This window comes from Magallana gigas, chromosome 7 (assembly GCF_963853765.1).
Source record: "Magallana gigas chromosome 7, xbMagGiga1.1, whole genome shotgun sequence".
Taxonomy (NCBI): Eukaryota; Metazoa; Mollusca; class Bivalvia; order Ostreida; family Ostreidae; genus Magallana; species Magallana gigas.
The window spans coordinates 26557903-26584736 of NC_088859.1; the positions used below are offsets into that span (position 1 = coordinate 26557903).

Here is a 26834-nt window from a genome sequence, read left to right on the forward strand (position 1 = left end):
GCAAAGCGTCAAAGAGCGACCAAATGTTGTAAGCGGCTATAAACAAAAATATGTCTCTCTAGTAGAAAAAAAAATTAACAGTTGCTGCTTTGAATTTTGCAAGAAGCGTTATATATTCAATCCCCATTTCTTCAACGCGCAGTAAAGTAGTTCTTGGAAATTCATGCGCATTGTATGTGTCAAAAATGCATAGTCTTGTTTTTAAAACACGTCATTGATAAGAAAACTAAAAATGATTGACAATTCTCTCGAAAATAAAAAAAAATAAAACAAAATGCCAACACTTTTGACAAAACTTGGCTCTCTGTGTAACTATTTAGTATAGCGGAAGCTTTTACTTTGACGCTGTTTGGTTTTTTGTTTACTTTGCGATTTATAGTAACAATGGCGATTTGCCTGCCTAGAGCCAGGACTCTGCTTTCAGCAGAGCCCGGCTAAAAATGACGTTTTTGAAACCAGTTTTTTTGTAAAAACAAAAAAAAACGTCATTTTTCAGCCTTTAAATGACCCCCAGGACAAAATTGAAAATTCCAAAACCTTATTGCGCATCTATAGGATACCCTAAAACATATTCCAAAAGATGATTTGTCTACTGTTGAAAATGGAGGAGTTCGAGGAAGAAGAAGGTTTTTGTGAAAAAACGTCATTTTTTACCAATTATTTGACCCCCAGGACTAACAGAGAATTTATGAAACCTTTTTACAAAACAACATGATACCCCAAATCAAACTCCAACAGTTCAGTTTGCTGGTTTATAAGATTTAAAAGCAGTTTGAGAAAGTAAAACGTGACAGACAGACGGACGGACGGACGGACGGACGGACGGAACAGGGTAACAACAATATACCCGAACTTTCTTTAGAAAGTGCGGGTATAATAATTCGTGTTGTTCTCTTATTTTAACCTTATAAGCTTGTTATATTACTACTTAAAGGTGTTTATTCTTTACAAAAAAAGGAAGGAGGAAATTATTTTGCATCATAAACCAAATTGGGAAACTGTACATGTTATTTAATGCATACAACTTGAACTCGAAAAATACAATGCAAACTAATAATTTGCATTAACGGAAATGTGTACATAAATATTTTGAAACTATTTATGTACACATTTCTTTTCTTGTGTATATATTTAGTTTAAGTCGATATCATTTCCTGTGTATAGTGATTTGCAAACCCAGGGTAGAAAATGGCATATCCTAGAGGTTTCGACACCTGTTCAAGACAGAAGATAACCTCTAAATTGCAAACTACTTTGTCTAACTGTAAACACCCCCCTCCTTTTCTATCTTACAGAAGGGGTTTCTTAGTTAATGAGTGTCGTCGATCCAGATATTCTCTTATTATGATCGTTATGTGTGTGTGTGTGTGTGTGAGAGAGAGAGAGAGAGAGCGTCCGTCTTAGGAATTAGAGTAATTTTACGTACATTCATTTGAAATTTGAAATATACTAATATTATATATTCATAAAATTAGTATCCACAAAAGAATATAGTACCTTGTGATTGAATCCAGCATGCAGTTTCAGTCCGAGTCCACGTGTTACCTCTGTTAATTAAATCAACGCGCGAGGTGCACCACGTGTTCCTTCCAAGATAAGGGAAAAAGTTTCGTTCTAATAGTTTTCAAGTAAGGAGAACAGAAGTATGCCTTACAATAAAGTATTCTACACTGTTTGTGATGTTTGATTTCAAGAAAAGAGAAAGGCAGCATACTTAACAATGAAGTATTATACACAGTTTGTGATGTTTGATTTAAAGATTGATATACTGTGTTTGTAAAGTTTAATTCGTATACTTCTTTTTTCTCAACAGAAATCTCTCTCTCTCTCTCTCTCTCTCTCTCTCTCTCTCTCTCTCTCTCTCTCTCTCTCTCTCTCGTTAAGACAATGCTACCCATAAACACATGAACTTAATTTGGTTATTTATTTTGAATTTGCAGAGAACTCAAGTTCAATTATATGGTACCAGTTTTAATGATATATTATGGCTATTGTTTGCATCACATAACAGATTTTTTGTCAATTCTTTTTATTTATTTTTCACGCGCGACACTCTCGCGACACTCTTATCAGCTTGTAAAATGCACTGACTTCCCAAATCACTTGCGGAGGTGGGGGGGGGGGGGGGCGCCTGTAAAGAGAGATACATGTATATCTCCGCGGGAAATTAATTGCTAATATGCGAACGATATACGACAGAGACAAAGAAGCACACAATGTTTATTCATTGAATCTCATAATTATTCATTATTTCGTCCACCGCTAGATGGTGCTTAAGGGATTCTCATTATTTTACGTCACGGGCAAGACAATCACAATATACGGAGGCTGTTAAACAGTCTCCGTTCAAAAAGTTACCAAAACTGAAAGATATATTTCTTAAACTTCACACCACGAATCAACGCTTCCCGATGGTCTGATATGATATGCAAGTTCAATTCTTATTCTGTTCTATCGGGTTTTGTAGTTTTGTGATAGTCTCTTGGTTTTTTTTACAGTAGTGTAATCCATCGGCATTTTAAATAAGTTATTTTAATTAAGATTAAAGTATCAACATCTATATTTAAGAATTTACAATATGGTAAGGTACATTAGATGTGATGATTAAACAGTTTATGAAAACCGTAGCCAATGAGATAGTAGTATTTGAGCCGGGATTTGGCGGCATCAGAGACTTGTACCAACATGACAACGATATGGATCCCCTCCATCAACATCCAAGTGAAGGCAGACAGAACGAGGAAGTGCAAGAGAAGCGCTATGGTGGCACAGGCGACCTAGAGAGGTAAATAAAAACGAAATTACCTGCATGTTTTATGAAGTACGACAGAAGGTTTCTGTCAAAATGTTTATATATCACAAAATATTTTATGCATGAAAAATATCATAGCTTGGTGAGACATATTAAGAAAGAGTATTTCATTATTGAAGGGTGTGTATAGCTTTCCAAGATGAGACATAAAAAAAAAAATTTGGTACCTTTTGTTCTCTCTATGCCAGAAACAAAGACAGCCTCTGTTGCGAATAGACAGAATACAAGATTCTTGTGAATTGAATTTCTCTCGCCTTGTAATGATCTAAAAAAAACAAATAAATGTTAAAACGATTAACAAACATAAGATAAAGGTTTGTTGTCAAATTAAGGTTTAATCCTGCCCAAGGTACCATAATCTTCCTGATATTTTTGTCGTACATCAAAACCAAGAATGGAGGCCTTGCATATATCTTTCAAGATCGTGTAGTTTAATATCAGGGACCGGTGAAAGAGGCGGCGTCCTAAACGTACAACATGGCAACTGCAAAAGAAAACCGAAAGCATTACTTTTTTCTATTCTATAGTCTTCATAATTCAAAAATTAATTTTTCCATATGATCATAAATTATGAATTTATTTTTGTAAAGATTTTGTTTGGAAAGCTATTGGCTTGTCAATGGAGTTCCACAGCTCGATGTCCGCTTCCTCCACGGCCGACAGAAGGACGGACGCTGTGCGCTTTTTATAAGCAAACGATAGGTCTAAGTCTGTGGAGTCCATTGTTTGCTTCTCCAACAAACTGCCGATCAAAATACAAGTGTCCTACAAAGTTATTTGTAAGAAAAACAATAAACGTAAGGTATTTCTCTCCTCACGTTTTGATTTCATTGCGCAGATGTTCATTATATTTTGAATAAATATAATTTTATTAATTTAATCCTCACAGAAAGATCATCATTTCATATTTACACAACATTCATTAAAAAAATCCAGTTGAATTCATATGGACGAAATAGACGAAAATGACAGAAACAAGCAATTTTATGAATTTTCAATATACTTTTCTTTCTATTATACTTTATTCATTATTCACACTTTTAACATTTGATACGTTTGTGGCATGTTCTATAGGTCCTGTGTGACTTGTACAAATACAAATTTTGAGAGAATGATAGACTTTAGCATAAAATCATTCACATATATATAGAAAATGTCTAAAAAAAATTCTAGCCAAATTTTGCGAGAATTTTGAAGCCATGTATCTAAAAATTGACATCACTGACCCCCATGTTTTATTATGTCAAAATGATACTGAATACATATCTACACAAACTGGATTAATCTTATAAAATTCTTGGTATTCAAAATGTTTTTATTTCAAATGAAATTGTAACTATTATAGAAATTGTCTATTTTGTCTATGTAAGTGTAAAAAGATAAAAAAAAATAATGCAGCTTCATAAAAAAATTTTTCTCAATCCCTCTATTTAGTGTGACCATTGTGCATAATTAAAAACGATATTTCAAGAAAAAAAATGTGCTTAATCAAAAATACTGACAACAAATCCTAATCAAGCTGAAATCGCATTTTAGGTGCAAAAAGGTCAAATTTATTTGGCCATAACTCAGAGGGATGAATACTGAACTCTCATTATCTTTGTATTTTTCAAATTTCAAATGACATATTTAAATGAATTTAACACAAACAATTTCTTTTTTGCGATAGGCATAGGTCAGTAAAAAATCATCGGATATTGTCCAAATCGGAACTTATCCTGTAATTTTAGGTAAAATATCTGTATATGCAATTTCAAATATGATTTTATATATACATATACATCACTACATAAGTTAGAGGACAGAAATTCAAAGTCTGTCAAAAGTCATACGACCTACGTTATTTTGACATAACTTTTCTCTTTCATAAGTGTAATGTCATTTCCATCGGCAACTTAAAATAATCCAAAATTTATGAGCGAAATTCAACCAAATTAGAAGTGTCTGTGATATTAAGCAAAGGTCAAGGTCTTGGGTCGCAACCTGAGGTCAAGGTTATTATATCGTTCTCACTATTCGAAAATTAATTGGAAATCAGTCACCCCGACGACAAGACAAATAACTGCGCTTGTCTTATATCGTAAATACATTATACTGGGTGAATGCTTAGAAGTTTTGTTGAGTGTATGTTATATGGATAAAAAATAAAGTGTGTTATACATGTAGTTCTTACATCTTTTGATACACGTAAACAGTCGACGGTATTTGGAATTACTTTTCATTCTGATGTTTTCTCATCGCAAGTCCACGTGGCAAACCCTGTATCAATATATATCGAAATAATATAAGCAAGAGACCACATCGCTCACCTGAGGCACAATAGGTATGATAAAATCAGCTTAATGGAGTCATAATACAAACTATCTGGACAATGTCGCATAAAACATGCAGATTCTGTATAAATAAAAATCCATTTTCCCCGTGGATATTGTTATGTTTATAATCAAGTTCCTTTTTAAACAGGTTGATTTTACAATCATATTACATGTTAGGCATTGCAGTTCTCCAAAAATCTCTTAACTATTGTTTATGTATTGGATATAAACCTAAATTAAACTCTGAACCCCTTTTAAGGCCAAAGAATCGGCCAGGGGTTAAATTCTAAACAATTTTAAAGAATTAGCAATATGTTAATATGCTTGCGTGTAAGTATAACCATATATTATTAATATAACATTTCAGTTATTCGTGAGTAATTAAAATGTTTTCCTTTGTAAAATATTATATCCCCAATGTGGCCCAACCCTATTCATCAAGATTTTGATTTGAACGAATTTGAATCTACATTATCTGAGGCTGCTTTCACTAATGTTACAGCTTCCCTTGGTATATGGTTTTTAAAAGAAGATTTTTTCTATAAATTCCTATGTAAATTTTTGGTCCCCCCCCTACGTTGTGGTCCAATCCTAGAATATGAAATAAACAAACTTGAATCTACACTACCTGGGGATGCTTTCACACAAGTTTCAGCTCTCCTGGCCCATCGGTTTCTGAGAATTTTTTTTAAAGATTTTGCTCTATATATTCCTATGTAAAATCATGATCCCCCTTTGTGGCCCACCCCTTACCCAAGAGGTCATGATTTTCACAATTTTGAATTTACATGACTTAAAGCATCCACGTTTTAGCTTTCCTGACTGAGAAGTTTTTGAGAAGTACAATTTTAATGATTTACACTATTAACTAGTATTCAATGAAAAATGAAAGTGAAAAATTGACCCCGCAATTGTGGCCCATTCTACCCGGGAGGTCATGATTTTCACAACTTTGAATTCAAACAGCCTGAGAATGGTTCCATCCAAAATTCAGCTTTCCTGGCTGAGTAGTTTCTGAGAAGAAGATTTCAAATGATTCACTCAATATATTCCTATGTGAAAATTCGACCCCCATTATATTGTGGCCCTTTCCTACCCCCGGGGGTCATGATTTTCATAACTTTGAATTTACACTACCTTAGGATACTTTCACCCAGATTTCAGCTTTCTTGGCTAATTAGTTTCTGACAAGAAGATTTTAAAAGATTTACTCTACATATTCCTATGTAAAAATTCGACCCGCACCTCCATTGTGGCCCTATCCTATCCCTGGAAGTCAAGGTTTTCACAACTGTGAATCTACCCTACCTGAGGATGCTTGAAATCAAGTTTCAGCTTTCCTGGCTGTATAATTTCTGAGAAGAAGATTTTTAAAGATTTACTCTATATACTGTAGATTCCTAACTAAAAGCGAGGAATTAATATCCGCGTAAAATCGCGAGAAGCACATCTCGCGAATTTTAAAATTTCGATTTAATTTTTCAGTTTTATGTTAATTACAAGAAACTATTATAATTCGGCTTTCGCGATTTTTGTTCTTGCGATTTGATGAAGAATAGTTGAATCGCGAAATTAAGTACTCGCGTAAAATAAGGAATTTACAGTTTTCCTAAGTAAAAATTCGAACCCCTATTGTCCAATTTTATGGACAAATTGTTCTTGATTAGAAGATTTTTGATAATTTCTCAAAAACTTTCAATAATTCCTAATTATCTCCCCTTGAAAAGAGGCGTGATCCTTAATTTTCACAATTTTGAATCCCCTTTGCCTAAAAGTGCTTTGTGTTAAGTTGGTTGAAATTAGCCCGTAGTTCCGGAGAAGATGTTGAAAATGTGAAGAGTTTACAGACAGACAGACAGACGACTGACAACATGTAATTAGAAAAACTCACTTGAGCTTTTATTCCAGATGAGCTAAAAATACTGTTTCTGTTTCTTTGGTGCCGTACGCAGGTTATGCATATTTTTGTCTGCAATGATCTCTTCCTTCACAACTAGTATAAAAATCACAAAAGAGAGCAGTTTATTGTTTATGCTTATAATCTATCTCTGGATCTTTATTCAGTATTTAAAGAAAAGAAAGTCACTAAATTTGCCTATATCGTTATTATTGATCAACACGTTACACAAAAGGAACAGCGAACTCTTTCATGTATGTATACGTTACCATGGTTACCACAACTTCTTGGAAGTCTGGGATCAGCTCGTGGAAGTCCTTGGAAAGCGCGCTTCCAAAGTTGATTAAGTTTTCATCGATCAGGAAATATTCAACGCATAGTCACGTCAAATGTATAATACAAGACACGCGAATACCGGAATATAAGCTAAGTTACAAAAATATGTAGATCATGATACGGTCTTTTTATTATAGCATTGAATCGTGATTTTTTAAAGTATACAGTCTCATAATTGCAGCGATGTGTGCATACAAATTGAGTAACGCGCGTTAGCGCTTTATGAAAAAGTGTATGCACACATCGCTGCAGTTATGAGACTGTATACTTAACAAAATCATGATTTAATGCTTATATTTACTTTGTATAACTTCATGCCTTGTCTGCTAATGTGATTTTTGCCTTAAAATTCCTGTGTTATCCTATGGGTAAGTTCATATTTATTTAATGGAAGAGCCACAGTAACAGCCACAAGCGTGAACTTTGATTTTCGCTTGTGACGTTGCAGTTTAAAATGTTTAACGCTTGTGACGTCATAATAAAACTCGCCATTTTAACCTTTGAGTACCCTGTGTGCATTACAGTGTTATAACTGCCGTAGCTTTGAACACACTTTAGAAGCAATGGAATGTAAAGGAATGTAAATATTTCTTTATGAAACACAATCAGATTTCTTCATAGTCACTCCTTGTAAATATATGACTGTCAATATATATTGAAACCTATAGATTAATACTACATGTACTATGCTGTGAAGGAATCGTACCAGTTTCAGTTTTGCAAGGACAGCTGACAACATCGCCTTCAGATGCACTTGGCCAAGATCTTTTGTATTCTTCCAGAGGGTCACATTGGGGTTTTTCTACATTTCTGGTGTTGGAATCAGGCACGTCAGTGGTTGTTTCTGGGTCTTGCGTAGTTGCTGCATCTTTTGAAAGTGGCGACAAGGTCGCTAATAAAAGCAATCTTAGAGTTAATTTCTTACATAACACGAGAATTCAAAGACGAATGTATAGCATTAAAAAGTAGTTTAGACAATTATTAAGATAACTACTTACGAGGGTATTGCTCGCAGATGAAAGGGTTGAGGGAGTCACACTTCTGGTCGTTCAGTTTGCCCTGTATGTTCATCTCGCCACACTGTTCATCTCTCAGGGACTTGTTAGGCTCACCGGGTTTCCAGGCACTGTAATATACATGTACCCAACACACATGTAAAAAAAAAAAACCTACACAGTGTTCATCTCCCAGGAAGTTGTTAGGCTGACCGGGTACCCATGCACTGTAGCATACCCAACACACACGTTAAAACAAAAAAATCATGAAAAAGGAGAAAATGACGAAATTGTTAATGACAAGTTAATATGAAAAACTGTGCGAATACTTACAATAGGATGTATCCATTTTAAATATTTTGTAAAGATTTTAGTTCACAGAGATTTGCAATGACCAATAAAAGATTTATGTAGCAATGACGCGATACAATGTAACCCGCACCCGCGCTGCAATAAGAATGTAATATACCCCCAACCACACCCTTCCCCCGTTCTTACATGACACTGGTTTGGAGATCACTTCCGTCCTCCCACTTCCATTTGGCGATTGTTTTATTGAGGGACAACCCCAGCCACCAGTGCTTCATAGACGATGTCCGGATCAAGGGGTGGATGTTTATCAATACCCGCACCTACAAACAGATAATACAGAGGATGTTCAGCAATACCCGCACCTACAAACAGATAATACAGAGGATGTTCAGCAATACCCGCACCTACAAACAGATAATGCAGTGGATGTTCAGCAATACCCGCACCTACAAACAGATAATACAGAGGATGTTCAGCAATACCCGCACCTACAAACAGATAATACAGAGGATGTTCAGCAATACCCGCACCTACAAACAGATAATACAGAGGATGTTCAGCAATACCCGCACCTACAAACAGATAATACAGAGGTTATTCAGCAATACCCGAACGTACAAACAGATAATGCAGAGGATGTTCAGCAATACCCGCACCTACAAACAGATAATGCAGAGGATGTTCAGCAATACCCGCACCTACAAACAGATTACAAACAGATACAAACAGCGGATTTTCAGCTATACCCGCACCTAGAAATGGAGTTAGTTTTTGCATCCAGATATGTAATTTCTCATGGCAAGAAGTTTCTTAACTGTATTTAAATAACAATGCACATTCTTTTTCAATACTAGCAATAATCCGAGCTAAGAACGGAAAACCCATATGAATCATGTTGTGTAATATTTAAAAATATAATTAACGTCATCAAACTCTACGGTGCATTATGTATCAGTAATATAATTTGTCAACTTTTCCTAATTAACATTAGAGCGAATAACGCAAAATACTCACACTATAAATATTTGTATTGTATTAAGAATACTCCTTACCGCCTCTGCTCTGCTCGACATGGACGCCAGGTAGCCCCCATTTCTTTGACAGATCTGCTGAGCATCGTACCATGTGGACAGATGCCTGTTGAACATGTAACAGCCGCGGTGTACTTTTTTCCACGGCATGGTGCATGTGATCACTGAGTTGACTGTAAAACAACGAGAACAAGAGATCATTCTGTACATTACCTCAATGACCTCTCTCTCTCTCTCTCTCTCTCTCTCTCTCTTTTTTATTCAAATTAGATGAAAAAAGAGATTTTAAAATTTCTGTTTAGTAACCATGTAAACGCTCTAAAAATATGCGTTTCTCCATGAATTTTTGAAGAGAGAGAGAGAAAGAGAGAGAGAGAGAGAGAGAGTTAAATAAAATCAATACTAGGCATCTAATATATAGATAGTAAGACAGTTAACTGAATTGATAAGGCACTAAAATGGCTAGCAACACGAACAATTGAAGTTGTCAAATTTTCAGGACAGCTAGTCCCTTCTACAGGACACAAAAATAAATTACATAGAATAAAAACAATTAAAACAACTCGCACTACCAACGTAAAACAAGTGTTGTTTTCGGAAATAGCCGATTTTTGATAAAAATACACATACCCGTGAAAGAAGTGCAAAAAATTAATGAAAGGAAAATTTCCAATATAACTTCATTCACACATTATCATTTTTCTCTCGTAAAATTTCAAAGGAACGAAAACAGATTTTCTATGGAGATTCTTTATGGGAAATGTTTACATCTTTTCTCCATTCGGAAGTCACTCGGATTACCTCGCAGAATTTTTCAACGTTATCATCCGGGCTTCATTATGGCTGATGCAATGCAAAATCCCCGTAGACTTTCTATTTTTAGCCGTGTATTGAAACCTGAGAAGCTAGAGAAGGCAATTCAATAGGGAAATCTTGGAAAAAAAAGTATACTATTGAATGAACATCTTCTGAATCAAGAGGTATTTTAAGAGAGAGAGAGAGAGTCCTTTACTTTTGGAGAGAATTGACCAGTCTGCAAAACGTAATTGTCTTTATTTATTTATTTTTGCATTCTAATTACGTATACGTTGTATCCGTGCCCCCGGTCCCTGCGGTTTGTTGGTGTTTAATTTCCCGTTTTTCAATTTAATGGTCTCACAATAAGCAATATCTGTATAGTTTTTTAACTGTTTATTTTTTCTCCTTGTTATTTTTCATTAAGTTTAAAATGACTTTTTTTTTAATCTTCCCTACTTATACTTACTGTACATGCATGCAAAATTAGCTTAAAATTGGATCAATATGACATGTAAAGTATGGCTCTTGCTACTATATATTTAATCTCTCTATCAAAACCCCCTAAAAATTTAAAGCATCATCTGAGGCAGGTATCGCAGTATATACTTAAATTTCTAGTATACATGTACACATAACCGATGTTTGATCCACCTCTAAATTTATCGCGGGAAATAAAGAGCGAGATCACTGTGAAGTCATACGTTAAGATCAATTCTATGTAAGAATCAAAATTAGGTGGCCACGCATAGTCACGGATTTTCTTCATTCTTGACAATTTGATAGACTTTGGTGAGTAAAAAAGCCTTACACCATTTGTTTGTTGCTATGTGGTCCTGTTGCCATGGTAACCGAGGGTAAAGATGTAAAAAATGGCATTTTAATGCTTATTTGAGAACATATTGTGAGTAATGTGCAGAACTTTGGGTTTTCAGGGTAGAATATATTATTATTATATATTATTTCTTAAATTATTCGACATTTATAGCGAGCGAAGCGAGCTCTAAAAACCAGTGCGCGCGGGAAAAAGAGCTAAACCTACAGATTCATCAATAAATTTTTTGTCTACGTCCCATAATTCTCTCTAATGTTTTCTCCTGTAGTGCTATGCCAAAAATGGCTAACATTTAACTCGTAATTTACGGTGCCTTGAGAATTGTATACACGTTCTGAGTATCGCACATGCTTTATTGAGACCCAAGAGACTTTTTACATGTTTCCATTCCTTCGTACCTAAATAAATGATTCTAGATTTTTTAAAGATCAATTCTATGTAAGAATCAATGATTTACGAGGTGGAATTTCACTATTCCACACGAGTATATAATGAATGATTATTTTTCTCGCATTATATATCAGAATAAGGAATCATTCTTTGAGTATTATGAGGTGATAATTTTGGTCGGGGTGTGATCAAATCCAATAAAGCCCGAAGTGCTTTATGATATATTTGATCACGCCCCGACCGAAATTATCACCTCATAATATTCAAAGAATGATTCCTTATTACTTATATTTATATAATTTTAAACCATCGTACGATTAAATAGTTAAATATAAATAAGCAAACCCTGCTGGCGCCTCAATTTGGCTTTATGAATTATATAGTACAAAATCGATACGTAGTGTTATCACAGGCAAAGACACTGAAGAATGTAAATATAAAATTATGTTTGACAACTTTCTGTTATGACGTTCAAAAGATTACTTTCGGTTTATCCCTCCGCGTGCTTCAAATAGTGCAAGTCAAAATGAGAGCATACGACAGTTTTTCAATTAAAAATATGATAATTTGTAATTAATTAAGCAACACAATTACTTAATGGATAATCTCAATGCACCATTTTGCATTTCCCTACAGCAGACACCGTTTGTTTACGTTTTAAAACGGCGTAGTAATACACAGTGTAAGACAGAAAAATCTCACACTGCTGTCTCACACCAGACAAACCGATCTCACACCGGTGATAATGCGAGAATAATCATTTTCTACTAATACCGTATTTATGTTATAATATACGTCTATGATCTCATTTTGTATATGTACAAAAAGGGTACGTTTGTTCAATTTACAAATACATAATGCCACAAACAAGACAATCTTTTTCATGCGATTTATGTACATAATGCTGTACTATACAGTAACCTATAAAAGTGTTAGTGAATATTACGTCCTATCAAAATAAATATGACTTCCTGCTCTTTTTTAACACCCGAGTGTCTCGAAGATTCATATGTGCAAGATACAAAATGGTAAATAGCTGTACTCTTTTATCAAGAAACACATTAACGTCGACAGTAAATAAATGTGAGTGTCACATTTTTAAAGCGTTGACTACAAATATAACTATTTCTTACGGTTATAGCCTCTTAAAATTTAACGTGTTTGGGGGTGGGGGGGGGGGGGGGCAAGGCCCTCGTTTAGATATTATTGTTACACCGTATATAATATATTAGGCTACTTTGGTGTTAAATTTTCCCGTCCACTAATATACAACGCACTCTGAAGCTTCCTATCCTTTTCTGAATTAATGAGACCGCTTCTAATTAGGGCTTGTGTTTCAATGGGAAAGTTGATTCCCAAATTCAGCAAACTCCATCGTGCACGTGTTTGATAACCCAATTGTTTGTTTATAAAATTGTTTCTTTTGTATGACTAATTTTTAGTTTTTTAGCGTTTAGCGTTTTTTAGATTTACCAAAGTTTATTTTACATTTAATATACGCAATCGTTATGCTTATATATAAGTATATATGTAATTTTCATTTTGTACGGGTCGTCCCGAAAATTTGACAATATTTTACTTTATTGTTCGTGTCGTTGGTTTTTTTTAGTGCTTTTATATACATTAAAGTCGTATAATTTAGAGAATGGGTGTAATTATTTGAAAGCAATTGAGCCTATTCGACTCAAATCAGTGGTGTGCAGTTTTTCAATGTTCGTAAAGAATTTCAAACAAAATATCTATCTTACTCATGCAACGACGGAATTTTTGTACACAGGACATACAATAGCTCTGCTGTGACCCAGAGGGATGGTACATGTAGTTTATTTAATTTCCTACTATCCATGTTTAAAACCCCAAAGTATACAATGGCAACAAAAATAAAGAGTTTTGCCAAAATTGGCCTCCTTAAAAATAAATTCAGTATTATCTCAGCAATAATCAGTTTTATAAGTCAATTTTACTGATTTGGATTGCAAATCAATTACCGTATATCCGGGTTTTTTCGCTTGTCACAAAAATTGCGAAAATATGAAAAAGGTGTAGCATTTAATCATTTTTCGCGATTTCAAGAGTTGCTAATAGAAAATGATACCGGATATAATTTCTGCGTTTTCTATTTTTTGCGATTTAAAAGAGATCGCGAAAAAGCGAAAATTAGATCATCGCGATAATTACCGGATATACGGTATATTAATTGTATATTGAAACATATAAAACTTCTTTTAAACGTTGTAACATTTGCCCTATATTGGCTATAAGTGTGTAAAAAAGATGATAATCATTATCTATACTATATAATGTGTTTGTGTTATACGGCTCTGAACAGTCGTCAATCAATACAAACGTTATGCATGTATATATATACATGTACACTGTAAATGTACGAGTAAAGGTACGTTTGTTCCATTTACAAATACATAATTATGTACATTTATAAAATGCCACAGACACGTTACAATTCTATGTAGTACTTGCTGTATGATTCTAATTTCAAAAACGCCATGTAAAATCAAGGAAGAAAAGTAAAGACCAAAAAAATGTTAAGTTTGAAAATCTTACTAACAGGAAAATTTATGTCATTTTATTTTTAAGAAAAGGACTTCCTGCTCTATCATAACACTCGAGTTTCTAGAGGAATCATATGTGTAAGATATAATATGGTAAATACAAGTAGCTGCACACTTGAAATTCATCATTTCAACATGAGACTCTATCTTGGTCACTCCACTATAAGAGGCTATACATGTAACTGTTAGAGATAGTTATACTTGTAAATCATGCTTGAATATGACAGTTTAATTTCTCTCATGCTTATATACTGTCGACGTTAATGAAAAGGTGTTGTATAGCAGTTTTCCCCCAATAGTAGCCCCCCCCCCGGAAAAGCTTATATATAATAGCCTCCCCCCCCCCCCCCCCCCGGTAGTTCAGATTTTATAAAAAATATTTATGGAAATCCAGTAAGGATTAAAATCGATGTTTCTACGCTCCCCGGTTGCATATACATGTATCTGCATTCATCTGTACAGTTTAAGTTTCGTTTTGCCGATTTATTATTTTTACAGACAATGCTGAAAATTAAACATGTGTAATTGAATTACACATAGAACTTAATTTAGGTAATTAATTGAAAAAGTCCTTGGTTTTACAAGATATACACTTACATGCATAATTCTGTGTTCTGAAATTGTATGTGAAAATGTTTTAAGAATTTTTTGATAAATCTATCAGTCAGTCTGTCTGTTTGTGCAAATTTTATCCAGGCTAAACCTCTGTTTTAGAGAAATTTTGTTTCCGATGTTTCAGAGCCCGATGTTTAAAATCCTATTACATGTATAATGATTATAGTGCATATTCTTCAGGGTCCAATATCTCATAAACTAGAGATGAACATATCACTATATTTTCACAGTGGCATTGGTTTACCACTTGTAGATGACTCTAAAAATTTCAGCCCTCAGGGTAGGGGCCCTTGATGTCTCATGGCCCGATGTTTAAAACCCTTAATAAAATTATTGAATATTGTTGTATAAATGGGGACCCGAATCACAAATTCTAGAAATGACCACTTAACTAAATTTTCACAGTGGTAGTGGTATACCACTAGTAGATGACACTGAAAATTTTTGCCCCCAGGGTAGGGGCCTTTGTTGTTTCCGAGCCCGATGTTTGAAATCCAATTATAAAGAATAGTGTATTTTCAGGGCCTCAAATCTCAAAAACTATAGATAACCACATGTACATATTTTTACGGTCATTTAAAATTAAAAACATCATTTAAAAAGACACACTCACCCATATATATATATATATATATATATATATATATATATATATATATATATATATATATATATGTTATATTCAGTAGTATATTCTCACTATATAACTCTATATAGACGAATAGTCAATAATTGTAATATCAGCTCGTCCGAAAAATATTGACCGGTCAATATTTTTTAGATATTGACCGGCTAGGAATAATATCTAGAGAATATTCCCTCTATTTCAAATATTCGCCTCTGATTTGTTGATTCGTAAACGGTGACGTAAATAATTCTTCGCGACTCCAAAACAAGGTGACGTCATAATAGATAGTCAGTCAAGGCAAGTAAACAACGAACGCGCAATGCGACGGTTTGCTATCATAACGGATATAAGGATTTGCGAATTACTGTGAAGTAAAATCAGGTAGAACACCTGTCTGATAATTCTTACGGTCGGTGGAATATCACAAGTGACCGTTCGATGCTGAGGATATTTTGGAAATGAACTTTGCACAAAATTGAATTCGTGAATTCTTTGTTGAGCTGAGAAAATTACGGCGATCTGTTTTCAATTAATTTCTTAAATTTTGGTTTGTTTCTTCATATAACAAAACAAATGTTGACTGTGTTTTCGGGCAACATTGATTATATTAGCCCCCTTGGGACGAAAATATTGCCCTCCGCTTCGCGTCGGGCAATATTTCGTCACTCGGGGGCTAATATAAACAATGTTGCCCTCAACCCCAGTCAATATTTGTATAATGTATATATATATATATATATATATATATATATATATATATATATATATATATATATATATATATATATATATATATATATATATATATATATATATATATATATATATATATAACATTTTTGAATAAGTTTTCTCGTTATGTCACAAATGAGATAATTTTATTACTATGCCCTGAAAATTGCTGAATCACACCGGAAACAGTTATATTGCCCTCCCGGAAACAGTTATATTTCACAGGAAATAGTTATATTACCCTCCCGAAACTGCAATATCACCATCGCGTGCAAGAATTCTGCATATTAATTACGTCGGGTTCGAAATTCAACGAGCCAGTTGCTAAGCAAACGTAAACAGATCAGCGAATTTTAAACATGTCAGGCCAACGTCTGCAGTTTGTTCATCTAAATTCAGAGGAACTATCATTATTATTGATTAAGAATCAATGATCAGCGTATTACTGACGTTTTACATTGTACATTGACTAAATATAAGCATGTGCCATTAAATACTCTTGTGAATTAAATAAATATGTTGATTACCCGAGTTTGATTTGTTTAAAAATGTTATATAACATATATTACATGACTTCTCGGGCAACAATACCAGAATATTTGTCCCTCGTTGACAGGAAAGCCCTGGAGTGTTATGTCGCCCTCTGCCTTCGGCATCGGGCAACATAACACTCCAGGGCTTTCCTGTCACCTCGGGGCAAATATTCTGGTATGTCGCCCTCGAAGCCATGTAATATATGTATAATATAAAGCCTTGGTACCGCAAAAAATACTTAAATAAATAAAACAGAATGCGACAGTCCAAATTAAATAAATTGTTTACTGTTAGCGCTTTCAGCCATGTCGGCTCTTCAGACAGTTATACCTACAGTTATACAACAAAAACTGTCTGAAGAGCCGACATGGCTGAAAGCGCTAACAGTAAACAATTTATTTAATTTGGACTGTCGCATTCTGTGTTTTATATATATATATATATATATATATATATATATATATATATATATATATATATATATATATATATATATATATATATATATATATATATATATATATATATATTATCAAATTTTGAAATTTTGTTTACGGTTTAAAACGATGACTATGCTAAGTGTATGTACAATAAAAGAGATTGCAGAAGTTTTCCTGTCAATTAAGCCACATTTTAATGAAAATAATGATGCACAAAATTAGTTTTAAAAACAAACGACACAAGAGGGTGCCGCGTTATTTCGCCTCATATCATAATTTCCCCTTGACGTCAAGGCAGCTATATTTGTATAACGACTTTGGCATCGCTTTAATGTCTTGGCAAATAAAAAATAACCATGTGTACATTTTGTTCACTTCGGAAGTTTGCTTTATTTACGATGGGTGCATAACATGCAGGTTGAATAAACCTAATCATTTGGGAGACGAAACCAAACGGTTAACTTTTCTAGACGTTCCCATGATGCAGATTGGTTTGGCGTTTTTTTGTTTTGTTTTGTTTTTGGTTTTTTTGCCCCAAAAGAAAATATTTTATTTACTTTAAATATTTCTAACTTTGAAAGGAGACCGATTATGCTCGTGTAATTAGGCAAAAGTCTAAAACTTTCTAAGATATTTGGTTCGTATGGAAAATTATTCAATACTGAATAGCGAAAAAATCGGACTATGCAGCTTTAAAATTTAGTGTAAAATACAGACAAAATTCTCATTTGAATCAAATAATTCAAACAAACTTATATGCTTACCTAGATTGTTTGTTGTGATTATCAACACAGTTAAACCAAATGTTATTTGCTTCGACATGCTAATCCCTGAAGACGGAGAAGTCGATTAGAATATCTCACGGCAGTCACGTGACTCATCTTCAAAATAAGGCGCATGCGGAAGTAACACACAAACAAGATTTTACAATGCGACGTCTCACAACTATCGACCTACCTTTATATTAGCGCAAAACTGTCGAGGCCATCCGATAATCTGATCGGAACATTTCTCTCAAATATTTGCGCACCCCGTCTTTCACTAAATTAAAGGCAAGTGAAGTTGAGGAGGCTGGGTGGTCAACAAAAATTAGCCATCAGATCTTCCTTAAATTTTCAGATATGATGGATACTACTAGCTAGTATCATTTAGTAAAGAAAAAATCCACATATTTCAGCTATTTTCCTATATCTTTATACAGAGCTCTTCTTCTTTAAGAGATTAATTTAGTCTAAAAATGGCCATCCAACCCTTTGTTTGTTTCAGAAGAATACACTAATCGAGTAATTATTTTCATTAACAAGCATTGAAAACTATGCTCTTTATCCTATAATATGGTTCCAGTACAGTTTGTACACGTTTGTAAATGATTGTACATGTATATTTGCCAATTGGTGATCCAAAATTAACTCTCGGACCCTGTTACAACGCACTTTGAAAAATTACGCACTTTGAAAAAAAAATTCAAAGTGCGGTATTTTTGGGACCAAGTCAACGCACTTTGAAATTTTTTTTACAAAGCGCGTTGAAATCGTCGATATCAACACACACTGAAAAAAAATTGCTCAGGGTTTAGTCGAAATAATATATAATATTAAATACAATAAAGGATGTTTTAACCTTGTTTAGCTTAATGGGATATATTTAAAAAGAACCCAATGCATTCTTAGCTTACTTGAAAAATAGAATATGACATAAACTGCATCGGTTAGCAACTGCATTTTCCTTTTTTGTGTATGCAGCAAATTTACTTCTTATCTGGTACATTGGGCTATGCCACAAACGAAAATTATACAATTCATTTATTGGTAAGGGAGATCATGTATAACATATTTCAAAAGGCTTCAATTTCATGTGCTTAGGCTGTTTAAAATTAATTCTACGTTTAACATCACATGAAAATTTAAAACGTACTAGGGAGGAAAAAAATAAACAAACAAAAATTTTAAACAAATGTGTATTAATTGAAAGTCATCAGTTCAGTTACCAATACATCAACACTGTCATATAATACATATGGTAGGATTCAGTCAATGTTAATTTTTGCATTTTCCAAGCAAATACTTTTGTGTAATTTGGGTTTATGTCCTTTCTGTGAGTACATCATGTATACTGGACGAGAAGTGGAGTGACTTGCAAGCACATTAAGTGGTACATCCAATGAATTTTCATCACCATAAACGTAGCAAATCAAAGGAAAACTTTAAATTTCCTTTTGTGGAAAAAGTCGCTCAACGCATGTGACTCACAAGTTCTCTACAATCAAAATAATGACATTATTTCATACATTTTCATAATGACACATTTTAGAATTTATCATATCAGAGCTGTGTTGTCAGATTCACTGTACCTTCTACTAAGAACTTTAGACAGTGTTCTTGAAATAACTGACACCCTTCAAGTGTATTCCACTTCTTCTTTCCTATTATAATATAAACAAACATGATGTGAAAAAGGGATAGGTTAGTTATGGTTATCAAAAACAATATGATCTTTTAGAGAATCAGTGAGAGAAAAAACCTTCACCCTAATGCTTATTTTAAATTAAAAATAGTTCAATGTTTGTCAACGTACATGTAATATTTTTTATAATAAAGGGATTTATTTGATTAGAATTTGAAAAGAGGGTTTATGTTGAAACACTTACAGATTCTTTAACAGACAATTGGAGAAATTTATTGTTTGACCCGCTCGTTTTTATTTCAATATCACTGTACTTAATTTATAACAAAGCGTATTTCTTTTTCCTATTTGAAACATTTACTCCAAAGTGCGTTGATTTGGTCCCAATTTTAACTCAGTTTTTTCAAAGTGCGTAATTTTTTCTAAGAACGTTGCCACAGATCATAATACCCCTTCTCTAACATACGCACAAAGGAAGGGAAAAAAAACGGGGAAACTCGCATATTCTCGAAAATACACACAGGCGAAACATAATATCATTTATTTTTATATTCAGGGATTAAAGGGACTTGGACACGATTTGAGATCAAAAATTTAATTTTTTTTTAATTTTTAAACATAAAATGGTTTACTGGTGCATTTTAAATGATATACCAAAATATTGAACGTAAAAGTCAAGTTACAAGCAAGATACAGAGGTAAGAATTGGTTGTTATGTAAACAAAGCTCGAGTCTTATAGTTGTTTACAAAATATGTAATGTCGAGATATACCTTTTTTTTTTTTTTAGACAAAATGACTTGTAAAAAACAATTTAAACTAACTCAATATCTTCATAAATACTAGTATCAACAAAAGAAAGATACATTTGATTGAAAATTACACCAATACAACACATATGTAAAAAATGACAATATTCGAGCTTTGTTTACAAAACAAAGAATTATGAACTCTGTATCTTGCTTTTGACTTGATATTTGACTTTCAAATTTTGACATAGCATTAAAAACTTCTATATTTATCAGTATAAACATTGAAAATGGAAAAATAAAATTTGAAAATTTTAAGCCAAATCGTGCCCAAGTCCTTTTAAATAGGCACAACATACAACATAAATTCTGCTTCCTAATCTGGAAATTAAACGTATGTTTCACACCTCTTTGTAATGAACAAATTCGTGCTTTATCACACCCACAAGCACATATGCACACACGTTTATAAATTTCATATAAATATACAAAGAAACACATGTATACACGGTGTATGTTAATTTATGACAGTACATCTGCATTCTACCATGCATGAAAAATATTTTACTCATTAGCTAGTACATTTTATACTTGTTGAGTACCAGGTCAGTGCGGAGTATTATATTTAGGCCTTTTATGTATGAATACTTGACGTTGGGTTTTAATAGTTTGAATTTGACCTCTACATTAAGAATTAAACTTACCTAATTTCTTAATATGATATGAAAATAACTTTACTCAAAATATAAACGAACCAGATACATGTATAATATTATATTAATGAACCAAACTCAAAGTAAATGAAAACCAAGTTCAGCAGCCCCGATGATATAGATATTCATAAACAAGATATTGAATCCTTCAATCGAACAGCAACATACCAATCGACAGGATACACGTCTCTCCCAACTCGTGGGCATCCAGTTGTTGATTATATTTGCGTCCCTCATGATATTTTCCTACTTTGCGAAAACTTCCGAATAATAAGTTGTAATGACATAGTTGAGCGATACTATTTAACAAACTTTCTGGGGGAGAAGAGTAAAACACCAGAACACGCAACAATAACATTCGAACTTAAGGTACCTTTACATACTTGCAATCCTCCTGTAAATGAAAACAAAATAGGGATAAAAAAGCGTTACAACCTACGACGCATTCCCGCAAATTTTATGAACACAGAAAGAACCCGCAATGCAATTCTAGATCTCATTTCCAAAACAGAGATGTGTCAAGAAATACAAGACCAAATCGACAAGGTCTACGACGACTTTTGTGATACAATCATCGGGGAGATGGCCGAAACAGTTCCAAAATGTGACTAATCAAATAAAGTCAGAAAAAAATTGCGTTTCCACAAACCATACTGGAATGATGAACTTACCGACTTGTGGAAAAACATTCATAACAAGGAAAAACAATATTTAAAATGTGAATCAAAAGAAAAAGGCACAAAAGAGTCCTTCGTCATGATTACAAAGTGGCCCAAAACACTCTTGACAAAAGAATTCGTTTTTTGAAAGAAAGTACAGAACCGAATTATCTATCGATATCGAATCCTCAGCTGTGCACACTCATGACCCTAACAAGTTTTGGAACTATATTAAGCGTTTAGGACCAGAAAGTAAAAATGTGTTTCCTGACGAATGTTTTAAAAACGGAGAAATACACACCGATCCCGAAACTATGAAAGTTGTGTGGTCCAATGACTTTAAATAGGATGTTGATTTGTCTCTTTATATACTGGAACATTTAAAGCCATTAAGTACACATGTATATTTCCCCTTCTCCTGAGGAAATCCAGATATATTTATACAGCCACTGACAAAATCAAATCAGAAACCTGCCAGTTTCAATCAATTTGCACATGTATGAATATCCCCATTTAATGATTGAACCCCAATGAGAGTTCAAAGTTCATAATAAGAAATGGATGTAAACCAACTTTTTTGTTCTGAAGAATGCAGAGGCTCTTGTTTTATTGCCAAATAAATGAGGATAAAACTAAGATCAACTGTTTCTTACAATACAAACACAATCTAAAATCAACATACATTGGCATTACATACACACACTCTAATATCTTACGTATTGGAACAGTCGTCGGGTGGTGTTCTGTAGATTTTGATGTTACAAATTTAAAATACATGTATCAGAAAAGGGCAATCTTTTAAAAGCTAGCCCCTTCCCCACATTCTTCCATACTTGTGGAGTACATGTAAATGAAATAATCAAAATTTTAAAGAATAACTGTATTGTGTTTTATACAGTAGTATACTTGGTCAAGAAAGTTTTGCTCAGGTGAGTGATGTGGACCATAGGCCTCTTGTTTTGCAAAGTGGAGTAACACAAATAGGGCAAGAATGCTTTAACACATAACAATGATCCCTAATGAATTAGCTATAACAACAAACACAGCTTTGGTTGTTCATGAGGTTACTGAAATACAAACTTGTATTGCATTTGAATACCAACTACCGTACTCACAAATATATATTAAGAAAAGATAAATGTATTGGTTCTTATGCACTGCTGCATTAGGTCAATGCTGTCACATTGAATATGGCAAAAGTCTAGCTGTAGTTCTGTAGCTCCGACAAATTTCGAATGGACAATCTGGAAGAACCTAGGTCGTCCATCTGAATTTTTACAGACCTGCAGCTAGACACCAGGCATTAAATGGGTTAAATTATTGTATTAATATTAAAGGGTTTCTGGCCATAGTGACTGTTGAATACTAGGTATTTTACAGCCAAATAAATCTTGTATAGTGTATCGTAGAAGAGAGGATTTACAAGTCTCATTTTAATTAGAATGCGAAATAAATAGGATGTTGATGAGTCTCTTTATATGTTGGAAAATTTAAAGCCACTAAGTACACATATATACTTCTCCTTCTTCTGAGGAAATCTTTTAAAAGCTGGCCCCTTCCCACACATTCTTCCATCCTTTGAAGTACATGTAAATGAAATAATCAAAATTTTAAAGAGTCACTGTTTTGTGTTTTATACAGTAAAACTAGTTTGCAATAGTAAGTGAATGATGTGGCCCATATGCCTCTTGTTTTGCAAAGAGGAGTAATTTAAATGGAGCAGTAATGCTTAAACAAGAGGCCCAGGGGCCACATTGCTCGCCTAAGCAACAATTGCCTTAACTCTGATCAAATAGGCATTATATTATCCAAATCAAAATGTCTTGACAATTAAGTACAGTAGATCTTGCTAAAATAAAATCTTAAATCTAGCAATTTCTATCCACATATTTTTTTGGTAAATATCAAGCCCCTTTTGTTGTTGTACCTGTAAGAAGATTTTTCTCTATTCCTATATACCCCCCCCCCCTCCCACAAAAAAACAAAAAAAACACTTTATGGCCTCACTTTTTTCTAGGGAATCATGGTTTGATTAAACTTTAATCTGCACAACCCGTGCTTTAACACAAGTTACTGCTTTTTGGAATGAAAACTTTCCCAGAATATTTTTAAAGATTTTCTCTATATATTCATATGTAAAAATTCATCCCCCATTGTGGCCCCGCCCTACCCCCAGGGACCACGATTTAAAGAACTTAAATCTGCATTATCTGAGGATGCTTCCACTCCGATTTCAGCTTTTCTGGCCTAATATTTTTTGAGAAGAAGATTTTCTCTATATATTCCTATGTAGAAATTCATCATCCCATTTTGTTATAAAAGATTTGTTAAAGGGGCATGGTCACGATTTTGGACAAAAATTATTTTTCCGATTTTAATATTTACAATGCTTCAGAAAGGCATTTTTTAAGGCAACCCAAAATTTGAGTGTCATTTGTCGAGATATAAATGAGTTACAGAGCTTGAAATTCTTTGCTATGTAAACATTTAGTGTTTGCATGTTTATATTTTGAGCGTTGAAGTAAAAATTTCAGTATTAAACCTAAAACGAATGTGTAAAATGTTAGAAACTGTTTATATATGCTTAAAATAAATGAAAAGATAGACAAATAGGCTAGAAAAATATTTTTTACTGGTATATTGAACCTATGTAAACAAAAACAGGGCACGAGCCTTGTTCACATGACAAAGAATCGTGAGCCCTGTATCTTGCTTATAACTCTACGAATGACTCTCAAGTTTTATTTGATCATTAGAAATGCATTTTTAAAGCATTATAAATAACAAAAACATAAAAATAGAATTTGAAAAAAAAAAAATCACGACCATGCCCCTTTAAGGTACCTCACTAGACCCAGACTTATACTTTTTAAGACACTACGTCACAAGATGGCAATTTTAATATCATGTATCCCGCTTATATAAATTATATTATACCAATGTTGGGCTTTATCTTATAAACCCGGGATGTTATTTGCAACTTGTGGGTCTCCCAAATGGGACTCATTATTAAACTTTTGGTAAGTGAATTTTTCTCATAAAACACAATTTATGATGGTTTGTTCAATATTCATTCATATGTTCATAGTAATTCATTATAACAAAACAATATCACATGTAACAACAATTGAACAATTCATCAACAAAGTATAGAAAATTAAATATAAAATTCATACACAATATTAATAATTTACAAACCGTTCCACATGTAAATGACATTATCAGATTAATAATGTTCACTTTAGTCGTCCCACAATGCGGACATGCTCTTCTTCACAGTGATCTAGCAGAACTCAGGAAGTCAGTAATATTCCGCCTCAACATGAATTTGTCTGAGAACCGAGGACCTGGCGGTTTGTTGGTACAATTTTGTGAAAGCTACTTGGATCTCTAAGGAAATCAAGGATGAAGTCGAAGAATCGGGGATTTCTGTCAATGAAATAACAAAAAACGCCTTCAGTACTGCAAGCCTTCACTGGGGCTCCAGGTGCAACCATGTCGGCCATTAAACCATTTGGCACTGAGATAAGTATTGGGATGCTTGTTTCAAATTTCTTTCCTCCAACGTTTAGAATGATTCGTTTTGTTTGACACTGTGCTAAGATTCTTAATGGAACTTCGTTTTTTTCTGTTGGGGTGTAGGTGGGTGCAGGCACTTCGTCAATGGTGTACCGGGTGGTGATGGCTTCAGAGATTTCTAGCAGAGGGTCTTTAGATTTGGAAAATGTTGTTGGAGCAGAAGAATTATCAGAAGATGAACTGGAACTGAATGATGAGCTGGATGATGATAATGAACTGGATGACAATGAACTGGATGAAGAGAATGACATATGTCGTCTCCTGGCAGAAGTGACGGCCAGTTCTGGATCCTTAGCCGGATTGCTTGGGGCCTCAGAGGGTGGTGAAACTTCATGTGCGGCTGTTGGAAGAGGATCTACGGCTGGAGGGACGATGATGGCAGCTTCCTCTTGTTGTTGGATCTCTTCTGGTGGCGAGCAAGCCGTTTATGTGACTTGTTTGGTAGGAGGCTTGTTGTTGCCAGCATCTCCCTTACTCCCTGGTTTGTTCGCTAAGGAGACTCTTTTTTTCTTTTTGTACAAAGTAGAGGGCGGTTCCATGCAAATGGTTCTTTTCACGCATGAATGGTTTCAAGTCTTGCGCCCAAGATTTCTGGAATTTCTGAAATTCTTTCTTCTCTTCCTCTGTGTACGTGCCCGTAACCCTCTTAACTACACTTACTTTGTGTTCCTTGCAAGAATGCTTCTAATCTCTCCTATTTAAGATCTCAAAACATTCTGTACACATGAAGCCAAATCCCGAATGTGCAGATGCACGAATTCATTTTCGTAACAAATATACCAAATTTGCAATCTTTTTATATGAATTTGTTGTACAGATACATGTATAGAAAATTATAGCAAGGTAAATCCACTGGAATCACCTGGGTCTTCACCATAACTGATTTTACTGTTTACGTATCTTCATATTTGTAATGTAAAAATATTTGTTAAGAATATATAATTATACATTAATGTACCTTTTTAAACCAGTATAAATGAAGACTTTACATATAGATCATGATTTATTGAAGTATTGCACACAAAAATGCATAACTAAAACAAAGGAAAAAAAACATTCATACCTTTCAAATATTCTACAGTTTATAAATCCTCACATATTATAATCATTTTTGTACATGGAAAATAATGCATTATGATAAAGACATAGTAAAATAGATAATATGTAATTGTATGTTATTATCAAAAAAGAATCCCACTAGAGGTTCAAATGATTGAACTAACTCCTGATACAAAGTAGTGTTTTCAACTGAACTGATTCCGAGGCACAGTTTCTTGTCTTCAATGGCCCATTCCTCTCTTGCTCTGACCCTTTTCTTTACAACACTGTGTCTTTTGATTACCAAGGTGGAGTCATTGGTTGAGGATTCTGTAGGTACGACATCACAACAGCTAATATTGACAACCTACAAACAGAAATCAACAGTACTGAAATTATTACTTAGTATAGTGTAAGTCAAAGTTTCTTATTAGGTGACTATAACTTAATATTTTTG

General features: G+C 33.8%; 1 protein-coding gene across 9 annotated transcripts; it reads right to left on the reverse strand.

Moving 5' to 3' along the window:
• Positions 1 to 2516: 2516 nt before the first annotated feature.
• LOC105343132 (C-type lectin lectoxin-Phi1) lies at positions 2517 to 18158 on the reverse strand. 9 transcript variants are annotated; one of them, XM_066066793.1, is made up of 10 exons: positions 18002 to 18158; positions 9720 to 9871; positions 8854 to 8987; positions 8359 to 8486; positions 8067 to 8252; positions 7019 to 7120; positions 4986 to 5071; positions 3194 to 3296; positions 2980 to 3077; positions 2517 to 2777 (listed from the first exon to the last, which is right to left on the reverse strand). In XM_066066793.1, the coding sequence occupies exons 1-6, from the start codon at positions 18057 to 18059 to the stop codon at positions 7041 to 7043; spliced, it is 738 nt and encodes a 245-aa protein (XP_065922865.1). In that variant the 5' UTR covers positions 18060 to 18158; the 3' UTR covers positions 2517 to 2777; positions 2980 to 3077; positions 3194 to 3296; positions 4986 to 5071; positions 7019 to 7040. The 9 variants fall into 9 exon arrangements, with proteins under 9 accessions (XP_065922865.1, XP_065922862.1, XP_065922864.1 ...); XM_066066790.1 differs by having other exon boundaries at positions 3166 to 3296; XM_066066792.1 differs by having other exon boundaries at positions 3194 to 3577.
• Between the last annotated feature and the right edge of the window lie 8676 nt (positions 18159 to 26834).